General features: G+C 47.0%; 1 protein-coding gene across 5 annotated transcripts in view; it reads left to right on the top strand.

Annotated features, from left to right (window-relative positions):
- The window catches only part of ANGEL2 (angel homolog 2), a 387853-nt gene that overhangs the window by 188001 nt on the left and 178436 nt on the right, over positions 1–21416 (top strand). For all 5 annotated transcript variants that reach the window (XM_086927870.1, XM_086927871.1, XM_086927872.1 and 2 more), the window contains one exon: positions 19016–19434. In XM_086927870.1, coding sequence (XP_086783996.1) covers positions 19016–19434 — 419 coding nt within the window. The remainder of the gene's footprint in view (positions 1–19015; positions 19435–21416) is intronic.

Here is a 21416-nt window from a genome sequence, read left to right as displayed (position 1 = left end):
AACACACAGTGGTTTGGAGCAGAGCGGCTATCTACTTACCCAAAGCCCAGCTGATGCGAGTGCCGAAGGAAGCCGACCCTCCCATTTGACGCACTGAGAAAGACTCTGTCTTTTCTCCTGCCTAGAAATCCAGCTCCAGTGTTTACAGTCACCCTTGCGGGTTGCTGGGAGATCGAGTCCTGAGAAAGAGATACAAGACCTCCTTGATTCTAAAACCAAGGTACGGAGCCGGTTAGATCCTTAGAGAATTCTTGATTCAGATTCTTGGCAAAAACTAACTTAACTTAAACTGCGGCTCACTTACTCCTTCCCACGTACTAGGCTTAGGTTAGGTACACCGGGGTAGGCGTATTTTAGAAGCACTAGATGAGTAAGTTTAGTCACCTTTTATCATTGTATGTATTGTATATATTTTATCCGTTGAAAGTATTATATGGCTCAGAAACCATATAAATGCTTTTACAGTATTATTTCATAATACTCCTTTTACTGTACGCACTTTACTTTATAAGTATTGCAATTGTAGCAATTCATTTCTCTTGCATGAGAAAGAAGACTGCTCAATAAATAACAACTTTTATTGAAAACGCAACTTTTATTGAAAACGCCCGTCTCTCTATTTCTCTGCACTCTGGTGAAACTAGCGATACAAAAGGGGGTGGTGATGGACGGAGCATCTGAATCAATCAAACACTCACACCCAGTCAAAAGATCTGGGTTTAATCCATCACCGTTCTTTAGCCCACTCTGCCACCCCAGTTCAGACATGGCTATATGCAAATCAGTCTGACCCTGTGCCTCATGGGAACAGTCCAGCCCGAACTGCAAAGCCATGTCTTACCTGGAACGGAAACAAGCTTCCAAGGACCGGTTTCTGGCATTCCAGCCGTCTTCAGCCCGGCTTGCTTGAATCCAGTGGCAAAGTGAGCAAGGGACTCACGTCTGAGCATACCCTGCTACACTTATGGCAGCCAAAAGCGGTACAACCCAGATCTTTTGACTGGGTGTGAGTGTTTGATTGATTCAGATGCTCCGTCCATCACCACCCCCTTTTGTACTGCTCTGGAGAAACTAAGCATGCACGATTGACTGAGTGAAATAGCTATCTATTGTTTTCACACGACTCTGGAGATATACTCCTTATTCTGGAGGGAGCAAAGTTGTCATGTTTATGCGGTTGTCAGAAACTAATCCCTTCTTGTCTAATCAGGAAAGTTAACTCCTTCCTGTTCATTCGAGAAAGTTTCTAGTGACCTCTGAGCTAGCTGGCATGCCTAATTAAGTCTAACATATTCAGTAGAGACCTAGTCGACCTCAGTCCTACGTCTAAACTACCGTTTGTTATTCCAATACGCAGAGCCTATTGGGAATATAGGAACTACACTACAATTTAAGTGAAGCACCTTACACTAATCCAGACAATAGTAATGGTGACTTTAGTGGTCTTAGACAACTATAGAAAGCTCTCTAAGTTGTAGCTGTGCAGAGCAGTCTTCAGGCTTAGTCCAGATGGAGTGTTAAGCAGCTTGTTAACACTTCAATTGTAAACCTATAAGTAAGCACATGACACAGTGGTCTCCAGGGAGAGACCAAACGATATACTAAAAAAAGTGGAATGTGAACTGTGACCAAAGTAGGGACTTGGGCCAAGAGACTCAGAAGAGCTAGAGACCCTAGGGACCCCATGGAGGCTGTGTGTGTTGATTGGGAACACAGCTGAATACTCAATAGAAGTCAACAGGAAAGTCACTGTTTCAGTTTTGAAGAAGGACCCTGAAGAAACCCCTTGGAAAACAGAAGGTTGGAGAGTCATCCCATCGGTGGATACCCCAGGAACCAGGATACCTACACCGAGGAAGCCAGGTGCATAGGTACAAAGTGATGTCAGAAACCACTGTAGACCACAATGGAGGACTTCAGTAAAGTTGCCGCTGGCGAAGACTGTGCAAGAGTCCGGTGGAATCCTAGGATGGATTCTTGAAGAGAAGAACCTGCAAGCAGAGGGGACAGAGTCTATGCCACTCTGAGGTGACCAGGAGGCACGGAAGAGCAATGACCACCGATGATGGAAGATGCAGGAGTGAAGACAGTGACCTAGTTGCTGTGGTTGTGCAGACCAGACAATGCTGAGGAAGACCAGGAGCCATTCACAAGCTATCCCACGTCAGAAGTCGAGAACAAGGGGTCGGTGTCCGGCAGGAGCAACAGCAAATCTTTGCAGCAGCAAAAGACATGGAGAATGATGAAGGAAAACGTTGGGATCACCAAATGCAGGAGAGTCTGAGCAGGCCCGAGCAAGCAGGGGAGCCCACTGAATCAGAAGACCCTTGAGAGGACCCCAGGCCGGAAGCACAGGAGTTGCTCACGACCAGCTCACCAAAGATGAAGGCCCACAGTGCAGAGGATGCGGATCTGGAGCTATATGTAGCTAGAAGATCTCTGGAGTGCAAAGCCAACAAGAAACAAGAGCAAGCCTCTCACCGGTGTCTACTTTAGTATTCAATTAATTTGTCCAATGTATAAATCATCATTGTCCCAATCCAAAGATTATTTAGAAAAACATATTCTTTATTTATAATTTTTTCATGACATTAATCATAAAACACATTAACAAAGTCATATTAAATTCTGTACAACATTAACGTAGCTCCTTAAGAGTGTCGAACGTTCAGCGCCCAGTGCTGAACGTTCGAATAACGGGTGCTGGCCTGTCGGCCAACGGTTGTGCGCAGCACTGGCAAGGTAGTGCTCGCGATGGCTGTTGGCCGACGGCAGCACTTAAAGGGTTATACAAGCCCCAGAGAAACATATTGACCAACCCAAATAGAACATACATTCACTCATCTAATCATTACACAAAAACCAACACTTCCACTCAGACCTGTCAAACACCACTCCACTCTCATGCTTCAAAAAAGTCATCAAAAAAACCTAAAAGCATATATACACAAATATATACAATTTACACAAAAGGAAAAAAGTGCCGATGCGCGTTTCGGAAAACGACGAACTGTCCACAGATCCTTCGTCAGGGCGCAGAGGGAATCCTTTTTGTTGAACATAGATTCTTCATATACGTAGATAATTTCTTACTTTTCTTCCTCAATATAATACAAATATTCCACCAATATACACTTCTTGCACAACGGGGCTTAATAATGTGGTAACATCCAATTTCGTAATGTCATCTCAGACTATTAGCTCTCCAAACCTAAAGGCATTCAATCAGTGTTCCTTGGTATCAGGCACTGCAGATATAGACAAAACTAAGTCGTTTTTCCTGCCAGCGGGATATCCTTTGATTGATGCAAACTTGTCCCTCAAATCCAAAGATACCTGATTTCAGGCACGTCAGATGTATAAAAGGGCTCGAGGCGCTCCGTCAGAGGTACACAACGATAGTCACATGGGCGCCCCCTCACTGTATACTCATACGTAGATAACTAAACGCAAATTCAGAGGAGGTCCTCCAACAATACCGGACAGTCAGTATTAAGCCTGTTGTGCAAGAAGTGTATATTGGTGGAATATTTGTATTATATTGAGGAAGAAAAGTAAGAAATTATCTACGTATATGAAGAATCTATGTTCAACAAAAATTATTCCCTCTGCGCCCTGACGAAGGATCTGTGGACACTTAGTACTTTTCCGAAAAGCGCGTTAGCGCTTCTTTTTCCTTTTGTGTAAATTGTATATATTTGTGTATATCTGCTTTTAGGTTTTTTTGATGACCTTTTTGGTAGCATGAGAGTGGAGTGGTGTTTGACAGGTCTGAGTGGAAGTGGTTTTTGTGTAATGATTAGATGAGTGAATGTTCTATTTGGGTTGGTCAATATGTTTCTCTGGGGCTTGTATAAGTTAATGTTGTACAGAATTTAATATGACTTTCTGTATGTGTTTTATGATTTAATGTCATGAAAAAATTATAAAAGAATGTTTTTCTAAATAATGTTTGGATTGGGACAATGATGATGATTTATACATTGTACCAATTAATTGAAAACTAAAGTCGACACCGGTGAGAGGCTTGTTCTTGTTTCTTGTTTTCCCCTGCCTCCCTCTCCCGGCAATGTATACTTCTCTCAGGGACCCTCTTGTGTTGTTGAAATTTGTGCATAGCCAACAAGTCTTGGCAACGGCTAGTCAACGCGGTGCTCAGGGGTTCGGTCCCAGCGTTTCCAATGAGGGATACTGGCCTCACATTTGCAGAAAGGACAGGTTAGGCCTCGAGGGAGTTGCATAACCACCACCTGTGTTGCTGAACTTTTCGAATTCAATGGGATGTCCGGAGCAGCAGACCAGTCAACTTTGTTGCGGTGCCTGCAGATGCAGTAGAGTGACTCCTTCACTCCAAGGGAGATTGCTTTGGGTGTCCTTGTTGCCCACAGGTATGTTGAAGATCCTGGATGAAGCACCAAAGGCACAAACGACGAAGAAAACTTGCAGAACAGTGAGACCAGGAGCAGCTGGAGTCTTTCCGGGATGCAATCTCGGTTCTAGGCGAAGTCCAAGTTTCCAGACGGTCGAAAAGCGGCATGATTTCAGGCTTGAGTCTTGTCCCATGACGAATCTGACGACCCACCCACAAGTAAGCCCTTTTATACCTTAAAAAAGGGGTTAGGACTATTCGGGGCTCGCTCCCAGGGGAGAGGCTGGACAGAGGGGAGGATACTCCCATGTCCTTTGTCCAGTTTTGCGCCAGAGCGCGAGCCAAGGGCTCCCAGAACTGGTTTTACTAGAGTATGCAAAGAGGGCACCAAACGTGCCCTCCTAAGCAGTCTGCTCACTCTGGCAAGCACCCCTACCCCAGTCTAATACACTGTGTCCTGTCTGGGAGCTGATCACACTTCCCTTTTACAGGAAACCTATTGTTCTACCATCCCCTGCTCTAGCTTAGCTGAGCTCAGCAACAGGAGGGCAGAATCGTGTCTCGGGTGTGCAGCAGCACTAGCTTCATGGCAAACCCTGGAATGCTGTAACTGGAAGTACTGGGCGCTTGCCAGATAAGCCCCCCAGTGCATGGAATCATACCTCCGACACCAATTGGAAATCTGGTTCTTGCAACAAGACTGGTTTTGTCTAGCAAATGTTAATTTCCGTATTGTCTCAAGCCACCCTTTCTTCTCCCTGGTGGAATGAACAGAGGTATTCATATAAGCTATATCTGTTCACACATCTCCTTCAAAATGAGCTAAAGCAACTTCCACCTGCTGTGCATGATGGGATACTGGTGGTCTCTGGGTTCTTAAAGGCACAATCTCTTTTTTTAACCATATAATGACAGGCTGGGAGACTACTCTGTCCTGTTGTCCTTCATCTCTATCATAACAAGCATTTGCAATGCAATAGTCTCACAGTTATGCAAGTTTAAGCTATTGGCATTTTAAGTTACAATGCCTTTTATTTATGTTTTTAGAAAGAAAACAAAAATAAAAGGCATTGTTATTTGCAATGCCAATAGCTCAAACTCGCGTCAATGCGAGACCTATTGCATTGTAAATGCTTCTTTCGTTTTGTTTACAGACGCAACTTGGATCACTAAAGAAAGCGAAAAAAGCACTTGCTTCATTTAGTCGGCACGTACATGCAAAATGACCCTTTAATCCTCAGTGCAATATAAAAATGTAGTTATACTATCACAGTTGTCTTTTCTTGCCGATTAATTTATTCAACCATGCCACATAATTTAGTTGTCTCCTACTGAAAAATTCTAGTGGCCCTACTCCTATTTAACCAAACCGCCAAAACAAAATTTTTAGGGGTACTTGAAATGCAGTACACTACAAAAAGCGAGTACTTATCTGGCCAAAGCCAACAGAGTAAAACATAACTTAAAATCGAGACGAACCCAAACATGTTGTTCCATGAAGTGTTTGCCTCTGTACATAACAGATGTTCGTCTAAACTGCAGCATCATTCGTATCCACATTGTACTAGTTGTACGCAAGTTATCCTTCCACTCCTGACATGCTAATAAATTAAAGTTCTCCCCAACAGCCAAAACAGAGAACATAAGTGCCATCGCCATGGTCAATCCTTCTCCTAGACCATGTGGCTGCCAAGTCTCATCCATTCTCTCATGGTTTTTAGGCCGCCAACGCACAGACCCCATAATTCTTTCACAGGTTGTAATTGCCTGTAAACTCTGCTGACTATGCGTTTTATATGGGATATGGCTCCAGTTAAGGGGCTGCCAAGAGCTAATTGCAACCGGGGGAGGAAAATAAGCACAGTGGGCGGAGTTGATGATCCTTGCGTCCACGAGTAAAAACATCGCTCTGGGGCACTCGATCCAGCCACGCCCCAGTAGGCCGCATAGACGCCATGGTCTTGCGTGCTGCCATGTCCGCCCAGGTGTTACAGGGGGGCGGGTAAGTGAGGAAGCTTCTGATGATGTCTGGTGGTGCACTGGATGTGCGGGAGATGCGCTGCCTGCTGCAGTAGGACTCACGGGTGCTGACCGGCGTGCTTGAGCAAGGATAGCAGCGAGGCCAGGTGCTGCTGGTCACCCGCGAACAGCCTCAGCTCTCCGGCCCTCGTCTCCTGGAGGGCCTTGGAACGCAGCCGGCACCCGCCTGGGAGCGAGTGGCACTGGCCGGAGTGCTGTCCGGCTGTGGCGGGAGAGGATCGGAAGTTCTGATGGAATGTGCAGAAACCGTCATCTTTGTCGGTTTTTCGTCTTCGGCAACTGCAGGAGCAATGTGAGCAGGTATGTTACTGATGGGGATATACTGACGGAAAATGGTGCTACGTCGCATGGGTTGCGGTGGTGTATGTGGCAAGGTTGGAACAAGTGGAGAGCAGGCGGCCAGCCTGTAAATGATCCCTCTGGGAATATGCACGGCCAAAGATGGTAGTGATACAAAGCTCTGATTGGGAATAATGCATTGGGGGTGACTGTCTTGCGTATATTAAAGTCCGATATCGAGTACTTGATTATCCAGTTTATTCAGTTGCACTTAATATGGATCATAACTGTCCTGGCGTAGTCTGCTCTGCTGCACGTCTCTAGCTTTGCCCCCTCCCCCCTTCCCCAAGCTCCTTAAAAAAAAAAAAAAAAAAAAAAAAGCATTGAACTCTTGTGTTTATGGGGTTATGTGTTTCTAATTAGAAACACATGGCCCCATAAAGATAATCCAGTATTTGTAAAGCGCACAGCTACCCGAAGGCATCCCGGTGCTGGGGACCGTCGGGAAGATTAAGCCCGCTTTTGCCCAGAATCGCATGGTGCTGGGCTGACCTGCCACTGGTGTCGGGGATCGAACCGTGAGCCCCAGCGTTCGGTGTCATTCGCACTGGCTGCAGCGCCACATCTCTTCCAGGGCAGGTAGCACTGGAATGACTCCAGTTTGAAATACCCACAACAGAGGCGCTGTGAAGTGTGAGATCCTTCATCTGGCTGCCATTCAGCCTTCCTGTAGCAGTAATCGGACACAAAAAAGGAAAGGCCCTTCCTAGAAATGTGCTCACCTAAACAGTAGCAACTGCAACCTTGTCCCTTATACTTCCCATCTCCCAAACCTGCAGTGCTCAGGAAGAACAAGTAATTGGCAATCCCACCCCAACGAGACCCTCTTTGAGTGTCAAAGGGACACACAGTCACTACTTCTTCTGAACCCACCGTCTGGTAAGCCACAGGAATGGAGGCAAATGCTACATTTACACTTGTGTTTTAGCTCTGTTCAGGGCTCCCTCCGCACTTGGCTAGGATTGCGCTTTATAAATGTAAAAATGAAAATGCGCTTTGAGTCCTCACCCTTAAAGCCTTAGAGATGTGTTTATTTGTTGTTCAGCAAACTATTGCTCAGCTTTGTGTGTGGAACCAGGCCTAAGTCACATGAGCATAAAAGGCCACAGTTGAAAGTAGGTTGTTTAAAAGTCTACGCAAGACATTAGAAATATAAGCACTAGTCAAAAAGGGAATCTTAAAAAAAAAAAAAAAATTTACTTAACACAAAACAAGAAAGGTATCTGCACTTTAAACCTGCACTACATTAAAACACTTCTATAATCTCAGTAGCTCTGCATAGATGTATTGAAAATACACTGTTTTATATTTGTCATGTTCTTATAAATTCTGTTGTAAGTAACCTTTAGGGAAACATACTGCGTCAGTAGACTTTTTCAGTTTTATGCTGCAGCTACCGTAGATGAAGTTGTTGTAATGCACGCCGGTGTGCTCCTTATGGGACTGACCACAGTGGGGTGGACAGTACATCTGTGGTGCATATTCAGCAACAGGAAAGGCATATCTCCTGAGATGGGAGGGGGTACATCCGTTTAATACTGCCTGAAATTCCCCACAGTGCCCTAGGTTCCTTTTTAAAGGCAAAGCTCACCTCCATTGAGTCAAGCAGGTCATCCTTTCATAATACCAGGTGTGCTTTCACTCGATCTGTACTTGTTAACACTCCCTTGTGTGCACACAATCCATACAAACCATATACCCTCCTGAGATACCACATATGTACAGCATACACCCTCGAAGACACCACATACACATTGCATGTACTGCAACAGCCCTCTTGAGACATGTTCTGTCCACCATGCACCCCTGTGAAGTGACTAAAAAACACAATTCCAGCTTACCTCAAAAGGGCATACTGTCTCCTAACTCTCGCATCTAAACACCAGCAGCAAAACATGTCCCCAAAACTGAACTTAAACATCAGCCCTTCAACCAAACATGCATCTGCATGTCTCAGTTTGCTCTCCTAAGTGCTCCCCCTGACTTCCGCATCAGTTTTTTTTTTCATTTTTGAATTTTAAAACCATCTATCACAGCTACTTAGTTGCTTCTTATCCTCCCGCCCCGCTGCTGCCACTGCTCACTCCATCACCTCTCAGTATTCTTAGATTTGGCAGAAAAGTGCTATAAAGGGTAAATACTACTATGCAATCGTTCAGCATGACATTGTGGTTTTTCAACTGTCAGTACCTTTTCTAGCGTGTGCCTGGGTTTAGACAAAAGACGGTTAAAAGGTTTGTAATGTAAGTATGGTTCAAAAATATCTCTTTTCTCCATAAACAAAACTACATAATCTGACGGATGCTTTTACCCGCAGACTTCACCTGTAGATTCCTCACCTGCAGAACGACCCCAGGCGTCAGACTGGATGTGGAAACTTCAAAGCTTGGAAGTAGTCAGTATAGGGCGCTGGATTTGGTGGGTACTAGAAGTGACAAAAGATAATGTCACAGAACCCATAGAGAGCCCGCCCTGGCTTACCGATGAATATTCTCTTTGGTGCATCTTTCCTGAGGGAAATTTTTCCTCCAGACTTTTTCTGTCAAAAGTAACACAGGACCTTTTTAGGATGTCTCCCCAGAAGAAGTCTGAGTTTAAACCTTCAGGGACTGTGAAGGGCAAATGTCTATCACAGATCCCCATGCCATTTATTTATGATCTCTCGAACTGACCGCAATACCAAGACATGTTCATTATGCCTTAGCATGCATACTAAGGCGATTAAAGAACACAAAGCCAAACTCTTTATTGCTCGAGCCTGGGACGATTGCCGGCACATAAAACAGCCTTACTGTTCCCGATCTCTATCGGCGTTGTCCAGGAGGAGGCTGTACAAACACAGTTGAAGGACAAGAAGCAGCTTGGAGGTCGGTCTCCTCTGCGTTGTCTCGCTTCAACAGGACCTGCGTCCTCTGACCCAAAGCTTGTCTCTATTCTTTCAGAGGATCCTCAGTGCATCCCTGCTTCCACTGCGGAATAGGCTCCAGACCGACCTCCAGTCCCGACGCCAGCAACTCATTCGGTGCTGGTGCTGACTCCCAGCACTCCCCGACTTCCCAGTGCCGGGTGTTGACCACGCAGCTTTCCTAAAGGCTATGTATACCATATGTGCCAAGGCATCAGTGCCTCTTTGGGACCAACGGATCCACAATGTTTACCACTCGTCGTGCACTTCTTGCATCCCTGTAGAGCTGGCTTTGGCACCATACTGCTTCAATCCAGCACTTAGTTTCATGATGCTGCAACTGGCACTATGGAGGGCGCCGATTCCACCCCCACTGCTGCCAACTCTACCTCCACCACCTCCTCTGGCCGTGACGTCAAAGCACAACTCCACTCACATTGGGAGGCCCAGAGTATTCTGGAAGAGGAGGCGCTCTGGGCCCACATCCATGAACGGTTTGGGCCAGACTCTGACCCATTGAAGTAGTATCCTGAAGATCCTACTTTTCAAGAACCCCTGGAATTTCAAGGACTGTCCTCTGCCAGTAGGCTGGACACCACCCCAGAGCATGCTATGGAGTACCCATTGTGGTCTCCTTTTCAAGAACCCCTGGAATTTCAAGGACTGTCCTCTGCCAGTAGGCTGCACACCGCCCCATAGCATGCTATGGAGTACCCATTGGGGTCTCCTAGCCAGAAGTGGTCTCACTCCTCAAAGTAATATTAAAGGCTGATGAGGTGCTGGACCTGAAACTGCCTACCACAGAGGCGCAATCTACTGTCCTTGCAGAGGTTATACTCCCTTCAGGGGCCCAGGCGGAACCACTTCTCCCATTCACTGAGGCTCTGCTAGACCCTGTGCTGTCTGCCTGGGAGAAAACTTCCTCTACTCCAGCAGTGAATCCCCTGGTGGCCCGCAGGTATCGTTCCGCTTTTGACGTTGCGCCCTTTTTTTGACATCCCACCTTTATTTGACGTTGCACCCTTCCAACGCAAAGCATCGTTTTTCAGACTTCTTGTTTAGGGACACAATCTGGAGGACTTTCCTGACGTTCCCCTCTGAGAGGGTATTCATCAAAGGCGAGACCTATTACATTTTCAATGCTTGATTTTCGTGCTTCTTCAACATGCTCTCACACACTGCCCGCCTGCCAACAGCAAAGAGCGTCATGTGGGAACACATGGCGGGAGTGCTATGCATTGAAAGACTGAAACCGTGTTTTTTTAATTAATTACCATGGTTTCACGGGCTGCCAAGGACATAACATTTACGTGCCCCGGTGATGTGCTTTATATTTCAGCATGGTGCCTGATTTTCTATTAACAAAGCCAATAGCTGTAAGTCTTGCAATTGCGAGACTTATTGCATTGTAAATGCTTGTTTGTTTTTCCTTCTATTGACTCTGAATTCCTTCAGTGTTATTTATTTATGCGAGTTGCAGTCAGAAGAGGCCCCACCCTCACTGTAACTACCAAAGCAAGGCGGTTCCCCACAACAGTGGTATGACCGGAAGTTCCCTGATTTGTATGCTTGGCCTGTTGCAAGAGATAATCATGGCAGCAGGGTGTCCTCTGGTCCATCACTGGAGAGATAGATCAGGGGCGGCCATGGTCTATAATGTCCGAGGCAGTGATCAGGTGCAGCGGGGTAGAGGAAGAAGACTTGCATACTCTTCTTTTGTCTGTTTCAAGTGACTCCGCCTACATTTTAAAGGTTGGCAATTTGATTTGCACAATCCCCCAAAAATAAAAAATTAAGTATTTCACACCTCCCTTTCCAGAGGAGGGGGTGGGCTTGGTGAGGCAGAGTGAGAGCAGGCTGGTGTTAATTTTATTGTGCAAAGGCTGGTTGTAGAACACTTCCTATCCCCATTGTCTGTTTTGTTTATAACCACCGCCCTTGCCAACGGAGTCCCTAAGCGACGAACAAGCCCCACCAACATTCTGAGCTGCAACAAGCGCTCGCCAGGCCGCTGCAGCACCCACGCTTTACTTACAACATTTTAAAAGTAAAGCGCGGTCTAATCGCGGCACCTGTGCTGTCCAAGTGGGCCGTCTCAAAAATAGAAAAGTGTACGTCCGAGAATGCTCTTTCCCAATGGCTGGCCACCGTTTAGCATAAACGGTGACTCCGGCCGATGGGAAAGAGGGGCGGGGCTTAAAGCCCGCTAGTGTTAGCTACCAAACAACATAAAATCTCGCGAGCGAGACTGTGCATGTGCGCAGTCCACGCCAGCTAGACCCATAAAAGGAGGCTTGGGGGAAGTAAACCTTCACTGCAGGAAGCCTGGCACGCAATCCCTTAATGCCAGTTTCCGGCTTGCATTATATAATCATATTTTACGGGGCATGGTGCAAATGCTTTTACCTCATGTTCCACCTGACATGAGCATACACTTTCAAGAGGTCATAGAAGATGGACAGAATGCTTTGCGACACATCATCCAATCCTGCTTGGATACCACAGATTCAGTTGCCAGGGCGTTGGGCACCTCCATCGCAGTCAGATGGCATCATTGTCTTCGTTCCAATTTTTCGTCTGATGTGTAAGCCAATCTCATGGACCTCCCTTGTGACGGCGTGTGCCTTTTTGGAGATAAGGCAGACTGCCTAGGAAAGGTTAACAACATGTAAACCCACTCTGCGTTCATTAGGCTAACAACCTCCACCGACTATGATCTATAGTAGTTTTAATTTCTTACGGGGTTTCGGTCTAAGTTTCTTCTTCTGCCAGTACCCATCGTCACTCCTGCAGCAACAACAGCAGCGAAACCCGCTTGCCAAGCGGTACAGAGGCCGCTGCAGCTCCAGGGGTCGACTATCTACTGTGAAACCCTCATCACCTTCCCCAGCTGCCCCAGGAAAGCAGGCCTAGTTCTCTTCCTCAACCCTACACGAGGCCTGTTGGTGAAAGGGTGTTCTATAAGAGCTGCTTCTTCCCATTCCCACAGGTGCTGCTTCCCATCCTGCCTCGCCCTTCTTATCCCCCTCCCAGCTATCTGGCCATTCTGCAGCATGAGGTGGCAGCTCTCCTCCTCAAAGGGGCCGTGGATTTAGTGCCCGACAAGGAAAGGGGCCAAGGTTGCTATGCAGGTTACTTCCTGGTGCCCAAGAAGGCCCTATCCTGGATCTTAGGGGCCTGAACATCTTCCTCAAACAGGACAGTTCAAGATGCTGACCCTAGCTCAAATTCTACTGGTGTTTGAGCTTGGAGACTGGATGGAGTCCCTGAATTTGCAGGATGCGTACGTCCACATTCCTATCGTGCACTCTCATTGAAAGTACTTGCTGTTTTTGGTGGGCTCTTCACATTACCAATATGTGGTACTTCACTTTAGGTTGACTTCAACAACTCGAGTCTTCACAAAGGTGATGGCAGTGGATGGTGGTGGCCCATCTCAGACTGTCTAGAATACCCATCTTTCTGTACCTGAACAACTGGCTCTTCACAGCTAGTTTGCCAAAGCGCTTGTCATGCCAACTGAAGTCGACGGCAGCACTGCTGTTCGACCTGGGTTTTTCGATCAACAAGCTCAAATTTCACATGTGGGTCCCCCCGCTACGAATCAAGTTCTAAGCATCGGTTTTAGACACTAATCTTCTGCGCGTTTTTCAGACCGCACAGAGAGTCCAAGACATCCTAGATATTACTTCCTTCTTCCAACCAGGTGTGAAAATTCTAGTTCTCAGAGTCCTGCAGTCCCTAGGTCTGCTCAACACTCGCTCCGTCCACAGACACGCCATCGAACTCTGGAACCTCCTCGACACCACAGCCCCAGACGTTGCCTTCCTCACGGAGACCTGGATGAACGCCTCATCAGCTCCCGACATCGCCATCGCTATCCCAGAGGGCTACAAGATCGTCCGGAGGGACCGAAACGCCAACCAGATGGGAGGAGGCATCGCCATCATCCACAGGAACACCATCCGCCTCACGACCAGCACCGACAACACCCTGACCAGCGCCGAACACCTGCATTTCCTGATCCACACCAACCCGAACACCACCCTCAGAGGCACCCTGATCTACCGACCCCCGGGACCACGCACGCAATTCAGCGAGGACATCGCCGACTTCGTCAGCCCGCATGCCCTCCCCTCCGCTGACTACATCCTCCTGGGAGACCTCAACTTCCATCTGGAGAACAACAACGACCGCAACACCAGCACCCTGCTCGACAACCTCGCCAACCTGGGACTCAAGCAACTGGTGTCCACCCCCACCCACCTCGCCGGACACACACTCGACGCCGTCTTCTCATCCAGCACAGACATCGACTTCAGCCACACCACAGAGCTTCAATGGACGGACCACAGCTGCGTCCACTTCACCTTCAAGAGAACAACGACCCACCAACACCAGCAACACACCGCCCGCAGAAGCTGGAACAAGATCACAGCAGACCAGCTCGCCACCTCCCTGAGCCAACACCCTCCTGCCAGCTCAGCGAACCCCAGCCAGGCCGCCGATAACATCACGAAGTGGATCAGCAACTGCGCGGACGAACTCGCCCCGCTGAGGACCCCGCCTAGCAGACCCGGCAGCAAGAAGGCCCCATGGTTCACCGATGAACTCAAGAGCTCCAAGAAGAACTGCCGAGCCCTCGAGAAAGCCTGGAAAAGGGATCCGACACCTGACAACAGGACCTCCTACAAACTTGCCACCCGGAAACACCACCAGCTGATCCGCGCCGCCAAGAGAACAGCATTCAAGGACCGGCTGGACAACAACGCACACAACAGCAAGGAACTCTTCAACATCGTGAAAGAGCTTTCCAACCCCAACGCAGGAAACAACGACATCACCCCATCGCAAGACCTCTGCAACTCCCTCGCCTCCTACTTCCACAACAAGATCACAGACATACACAGCAGTTTCAACAACCAACCAACGCACACCACGACCGACCAGCCACCCCCCCCCACCACCACCCTCCACGCCTGGACCCCGATCAGCACAGAAGACACCATCCGCACGATGAACTCAATCCACTCCGGATCACCGACCGACCCCTGCCCCCACCACATCTTCAACAAGGCCGACGCTGTCATCGCACCCCACCTGCGAGACATCATCAACACATCCTTCGACACCGCCATCTTCCCCGAGAGCTGGAAACACGCCGAACTCAGCGCTCTACTCAAGAAACCAACAGCGGACCCCACCGACCTCAAGAATTACCGCCCCATCTCGCTTCTCCCGTTTCCAGCCAAAGTCATCGAGAAGACCGTCAACAAGCAGATGGCCGCCTTCCTCGAGACGAACGGATCCCTCGACCCCTCACAGTCCGGCTTCCGAGCCAAACACAGCACCGAGACCGCCCTCATCGCCGCCACCGATGACATCCGAGCCCTGATGGACAATGGAGAAACAGCGGCCCTCATCCTCCTAGACCTCTCCGCGGCATTCGACACGGTCTGCCACCGCACCCTAATACAGCGCCTCAGCAACATCGGCATCCAGGACAAGGCGCTGGAATGGATCATCTCCTTCCTCGACGGAAGAACACAGCGAGTCCGCCTACCACCGTACAAGTCAGAGGCCTCCGAAGTCATCTGCGGCGTCCCCCAAGGATCATCCCTGAGCCCCACCCTCTTCAACGTCTACATGACCCCCCTCGCGGCCATCGTACGCAAACACCACCTCAGCATCATCTCCTACGCCGACGACACCCAGCTGATCCTCTCCCTGACCAACAACCCCGCCGCCGCCAGGGCCAACCTACATGAAGGGATGAAAGAGGTAGCCGAGTGGATGACGACCAGCCGCCTGAAACTGAACTCGGACAAGACGGAGGTCCTCATCCTGGGCTCCTCTCCCTCCACCTGGGACGACTCCTGGTGGCCTCCCGCCCTGGGCACCGCACCCAAACCGACAGACCATGCACGTAACCTGGGCTTCATCCTGGACTCCTCCCTCTCCATGACCAGGCAAGTCAACAGCGTCTCCTCGGCGTGCTTCAACATCCTACGCATGCTACGGAAGATCTTCTGGTGGATCCCCACAGAGACCAGGAAGACCGTCACCCAGGCCCTCGTCACCAGCCGACTGGACTACGGCAACGCCCTCTACGCCGGGACCACCGCCAAGCTCCAGAAGAGACTCCAGCGGATCCAAAACGCCTCAGCCAGACTCATCCTCGACATCCCACGATCCAGCCACATCTCCGGACATCTGAGAGACCTTCACTGGCTCCCCATCAACAAGAGAATCACCTTCCGCCTCCTCACCCACGCACACAAAGCCCTACACGACCAAGGCCCGAGCTACCTCAACAGCCGAGTCAACTTCTACGCTCCCAAACGCCACCTCCGATCAGCCAACCACGCCCTCGCCGCCGTCCCCCGCATCCGAAGAGCAACCACAGGAGGAAGGTCCTTCTCCTACCTGGCCGCCAAGACCTGGAACTCCCTCCCGTCCGATCTGCGCCTGACCCAAGACCACCTCTCCTTCAGGAAGAAGCTGAAGACCTGGCTGTTCGAGCAGTAGCAGCACCCCCCCCCCCCCCAGCGCCTTGAGACCCTACGGGTATGTAGCGCGCTTTATAAGTGTCACTGTTTGGTTTGGTTTGGTTTCTTGCCTTCTCCTAGTCACGCATGTACTTGAGGACCCTGCAGTGGTGCCTTCGCAGGCAGTGGTTACAGTACGGTGGAGATCTGGCAGATTCCATCATGATCTCCTCCAGCAATGCGTCAGAAGTGGCTTGATGGGGAAACAAGGCAAACCTGACTTTCAGGATTGCCTTTGCTCCTGTAAAAGGGGAGGCCATGGTAGCGATGGAGGCCTTTACCCAATGGTGGGGTGAGGATCTGGAGATCAAAGGCCTCAGATCTTCGAAAGATAATTGTCAGAATCGACTTAGTGAGCTGGCATAATCTTTCCGATCACAAGTGGTGTCTTCTGCTGGAGATAGTCCATGACCTCTTCGCCCCGTGGGGCACCCCTCTGATGGACTTTTTTGTTTACTCAGAAAATGCTCAATGCTTGCAGTTCTTTGCCCTCCAATATCAGTTGAGGGGAGTCATGGGGGTTGATTTTCAGTTGACCTATGCATGGATTCCTAGGGTTCTGAGGAAGATTTGCCAAAACCTGGCATGAGTCATTCTTATTGCCCCGGATTGGACCAGAAGGCTGTGGTATGTAGACCTCCTGCTCTGCCATTCAGGCCGCAACTTCTCTCCCTTAAATGTATGGAGATTGAGCGGGGACAACTGAGCTCAGCTGCAACCGAAATATCATCTCATCTGTGCGTCGCCCCTCCACTAAGATGGTCCCTGCAGATGGTGCAACTTTGTTGCATGGTGTGGACACAACGGCGTGGATCCCTTGCAGGCCAAGTTATTCAATGTGTTGCAGTTGCACTTTCCTTGGCTCGGAGGGGATACGCCATTGGCACTGTGATGGGTTATGTAGCTGCCTTGTTTGCCTGCCTCTGCCTGTGTCCCCAGTGGTAATGAATTTTCTCAAGGGTCTGACTAACCTTTTTCCTCCCACTACTTTTGTGGTTCATCAATAGGACTTGAACCTTGTTCTTACTTTTTTGATGGGAGCACCATTTGAGCCACTTCACAGTTGTACCATTCGGTTGTTAACTATCAAAACTGTATTTTATGTTACAATAATTTCTTCTAGGAGAGTGAGTTACAAGCCCTTAGTTGTCGTACAGACCAGTTGGTGTGGAGAATCAGTGCTGCTTTCCTTCCCAAAGTGGTCACCCCCTTTCATCTTGCCCAATCCATCACTCTTTCCAATTTTTACCCTCCTCGTCATCCCACAAAGGAGGAGGAACGGTTGCATCAGCTAAATCCCAGGAAAGCACTCAATTACTACCATGATCGCACCAAGGGACACAGTTGAATGATCAACTTTTCATCTGCTACTGTGGTGCAAAAAGTGAAAGGCGGTCCAGAAGAGAACGCTACCTTAGGGATAATTCTATGCATTAAACATGCTATGCCAAAAAAGAACCACCTGATGGAATCCGTGCTCATTCCACCAGAGCCAAATCTACCACTTCTTTTCTTGCTCGGGGAGTTTTGATCATATCTGCAAAGCGGCTACCTCTGCCTCCCTGCACATATTTGCTAAACACTATTGTCCCGACTCTGACGTGAACAAGGGATGGTCACTTCACCAGATCGGTCCTATAGGACTAGCTGGTGTAATCAACCCTCCTCCAAGGCTGGGTATTGCTATGGAATATGTTCTGCAGGTAGATGTATCCATCAGAAGAAAGTTACCTGCTGTAATGATCTTTCTGGTGGATACTCTGTTTGTACATTCCTCACTGCCCCACCCACTACGCTGTTTAATGGAGGATTTCTTCAAACTTAATAAGATCCCCTTATGGATTCTTCTGGTATTATGAAGACTTCTGTTGTCATTCTACCCCCTCGCCTTGGAAGCTTAAAAAGAAAAAGAGGGTAACTGACGGTATGCAAGGCAGGTGCTATATGGGCTCGGTGGCGTCATCTGATCTCAGTTCCAGCGCCCTCTTCTGGCGACCTCAACTTTGAAGCTTAAAAAATCGTGAAGCCTCAAACAGCATGTGGATCTGCTGGACTGTCTTGGAAAAAAAAATTACTGAACTGCTTTTGTAGCACACAAGAAACTGAACTCTTTGTTTAGGTCTGCTTTTATGTCCTGTGTGCCAGACTTTTTTTCTATAGCTCATCCAAAAGCTTTCTATGGGACTTAAACATTTCACATAACTTGGCTAACTAGGATTTTTTTCATTTTAAGGACTGACTAATAGTGAGTTGCGTATTTTGAGTGGTGGGGGCGAGGGCACCGTAATGCAAATTTGCGAAGTGGTGCTGCCGTTATTGGTTAGGGAATGTTCTTTTTCTATTGACTAATCAATCTATTGTGTTTCTGTACAAGATATATAGATTTTATTCTCCTGGGTAACGCTTGTAGTACTAGATAAACACTGTGTGAGGCACTGTTTGGAACCCTCTGATTAGACTATCACTGCATTGTATCCCGCCTTTCTGTTGTAGGGAAGCTACCTTTGTGTGTATAAATGTGTTTCCTTTATATGCCAATTAGGAGCTTGGGCTATGCTGAGGCCTTTAAAAGAGTACAGTGTACTGCCTTGTGATATAAAGCTTTGAACGGAGAACCTTGTTTTTGGTGAAAAAACAGAAACTAGATTTTGTCCCGCCTTTTAATATTGTTTGGTTTATTTAGCACTATAAAGAAATTGCCTTCTCTTAAAAATGTTATGGTTATGTACTACTTGTTTTTCATAAATTATCTTTCATATCTACTGTAAATTAGATGCCTCTCTGTCATATTATTTAGCTGAATATGTTTTGCAGGCTATCACTGCGAGTACAAGATGCGAACTGGAAGCAAACCGGATGGCTGTGCGATCTGCTTTAAAACATCCAAATTTGCCCTCGTCTCATCAAACCCTGTGGAGTTTTACCGCTCTGATATCCCCCTGCTGGACAGAGACAATGTCGGACTTGTACTGCTTCTGCAACCAAATTTGGATCCTAACACTCCTGTGATTTGCGTTGCTAACACACATCTTTTATATAATCCACGAAGAGGGGACATAAAACTGACTCAGCTTGCAATTCTGCTGGCAGAGATTGCAGGTGTGGCCCTCCAGGCAGACGGTGACTTCTGTCCAATCGTCCTTTGTGGTGATTTCAACTCTGTGCCCGGCTCTCCATTGCATAGCTTTATAAAAGAAGGCAAATTGAACTATGAGGGGCTTACCATTGGAAAGGTAGGATTATTTCATCCTCTAAAGAAAGAAACCACTGTTTACAGGGAATATATAAAAGTCTACTATGTTGACTGGATGACAAAAGTTTCACTTACTCTTATTTAAGAGCTTGAATTTTGTCCTTCATTTGAACCCTTAATGACATTTTTTACATATAATTGTCATAACTGTACACTTAGAACCTGTGTCTCCTTTTGTATAGAGGAAAACTTGTAACCAGTTTCTGAATTGTACATAGCTGTTGACTTTGAAAAACATAGTGAGTAATGCAGGTGAAGTACCTAATACATAATGGTGCTTTTTTTAAATTAAGGTGTCTATAACAGTGAGCAACCCAAAATACCTTTGAGGGCTTGGGTGAATATAAATGAAAAGGTAAAGGATGCCTTCAAGAGAATTTGTTTTAGATCTGTGTTTGGATTGATTTAGGAAACTTATTAGGACAATTTAATGGTCCTATAGTTGAGTAATCAACGGTAAGAATTTCTTTAAGTTGCATGAATTTCAAAGGGAACTCATTAATGTCCAACAAAGAACAAATACAAAAAAAACAATTATAGAGAAACAAAACAAGACTAGGCGGATGCATATGAAATTGTTGAATTTATCATCAAGTAAAAAGGCAAAAGATTTTGGATACAAATATATAAACAGGCCTACAGGAGTATCAATGGTAAATCAATATGTAACTCTGTAGGTCCTGATGTAACCTTTCCTAATTTTCAAATTAACAAATTGGTAGGAGAAGGCGATGGTCGACGTTTCGGTCTCCTATGTATTCATCTGTGAGACCATCTTCAGGACTGTATGGTTAATATTTGTAATGCCCTCGGTAGAGCGTCATCCTAGAATTAAAAAAAGAAGCCAAAGTTGTAAATGCGACTCTGTCTGCAGGCACATTGGTTGCAAATTGGGTAAAAATCTGTAAGGACACTGTAGGTGGTACGAGTGATAGGCAGCTAAAGCGGAGATATGCTCAAGCCTGCAACCGCAAGGCTAATTCACTTGCCGAATTTACAACGAAAGCGTGGCAGTCTTATTTAAAGTTAAGGGATTGTGACCATTCAGGCGACTTGAAAACAGATTAGTTGCAGTCTTTGGTAGGGACCAGGAATCGCGGCAGCAACACAGTGAGCGCTGTCAATTTTGATTTTGAAATTGACAGCGCTCACCGTGTTGCTGCCGTGATACCTGGTCCCTACCAAAGACTGCAACTAATCTGTTTTCAAGTTGCCTGTATGGTCACGATCCCTTAACTTTAAATAAGACTGCCACAGTTTCGCTGTGGTCTCGCAGATGAATACATAGGAGACCGAAACGTCGAACATCGCCTTCTCCTACCAATTTGTTAATTTGAAAATTAGGAAAGGTTTCATCAGGACCTCCAGAGTTACATATTGATTTACCATTGATACCCCTGTAGGCCTGTTTATATATTTTTATCCAAAATCTTTTGCCTTTTTACATGATGATAAATTCAAGAATTTCATATAATCCCGCCTAGTCTTGTTTTGTTTCTTTATAAAAAAAAATTGTATTTGTTCTTTGTTGGACATTAATGTGTTCCCTTTGAAATTCATGCAACTTAAAGAAATTCTTACCGTTGATTACTCAACTATAGGACCATTAAATTGTCCTAATAAGTTTCCTAAATCAATCCAAACACAGATCTAAAACAAATTCCCTTTAAGGCATCCTTTACCTTTTCACAAAACATTTAATAAATGAAGGTCAATTAATAGCATGCCAATAATGCAAAGAAAGAGAATCGAATCATCAACTGAAACGGAACGTGCACAACTAACTATATTCTTTTTGTAAGCAAGAGAATCGAATCATCAACTGAAACTGAACTTTTACAACTAACTATATTCATTTTGTAGGAAAAAGTTCCAACACTCGCATGTAGAAACTGCTATTCTGTGAATCTCTGTTCCCCAGCAGGGGAGCCAATATGGGGGAAAGTGGAGTTAGGGAAACTT

This window comes from Lissotriton vulgaris, chromosome 6 (genome assembly GCF_964263255.1).
Source record: "Lissotriton vulgaris chromosome 6, aLisVul1.2, whole genome shotgun sequence".
In the NCBI taxonomy this organism is placed as follows: domain Eukaryota; kingdom Metazoa; phylum Chordata; class Amphibia; order Caudata; family Salamandridae; genus Lissotriton; species Lissotriton vulgaris.
Note: the sequence above shows the minus strand (reverse complement) of the source record. Positions and strands in the feature narration are given on the sequence as shown.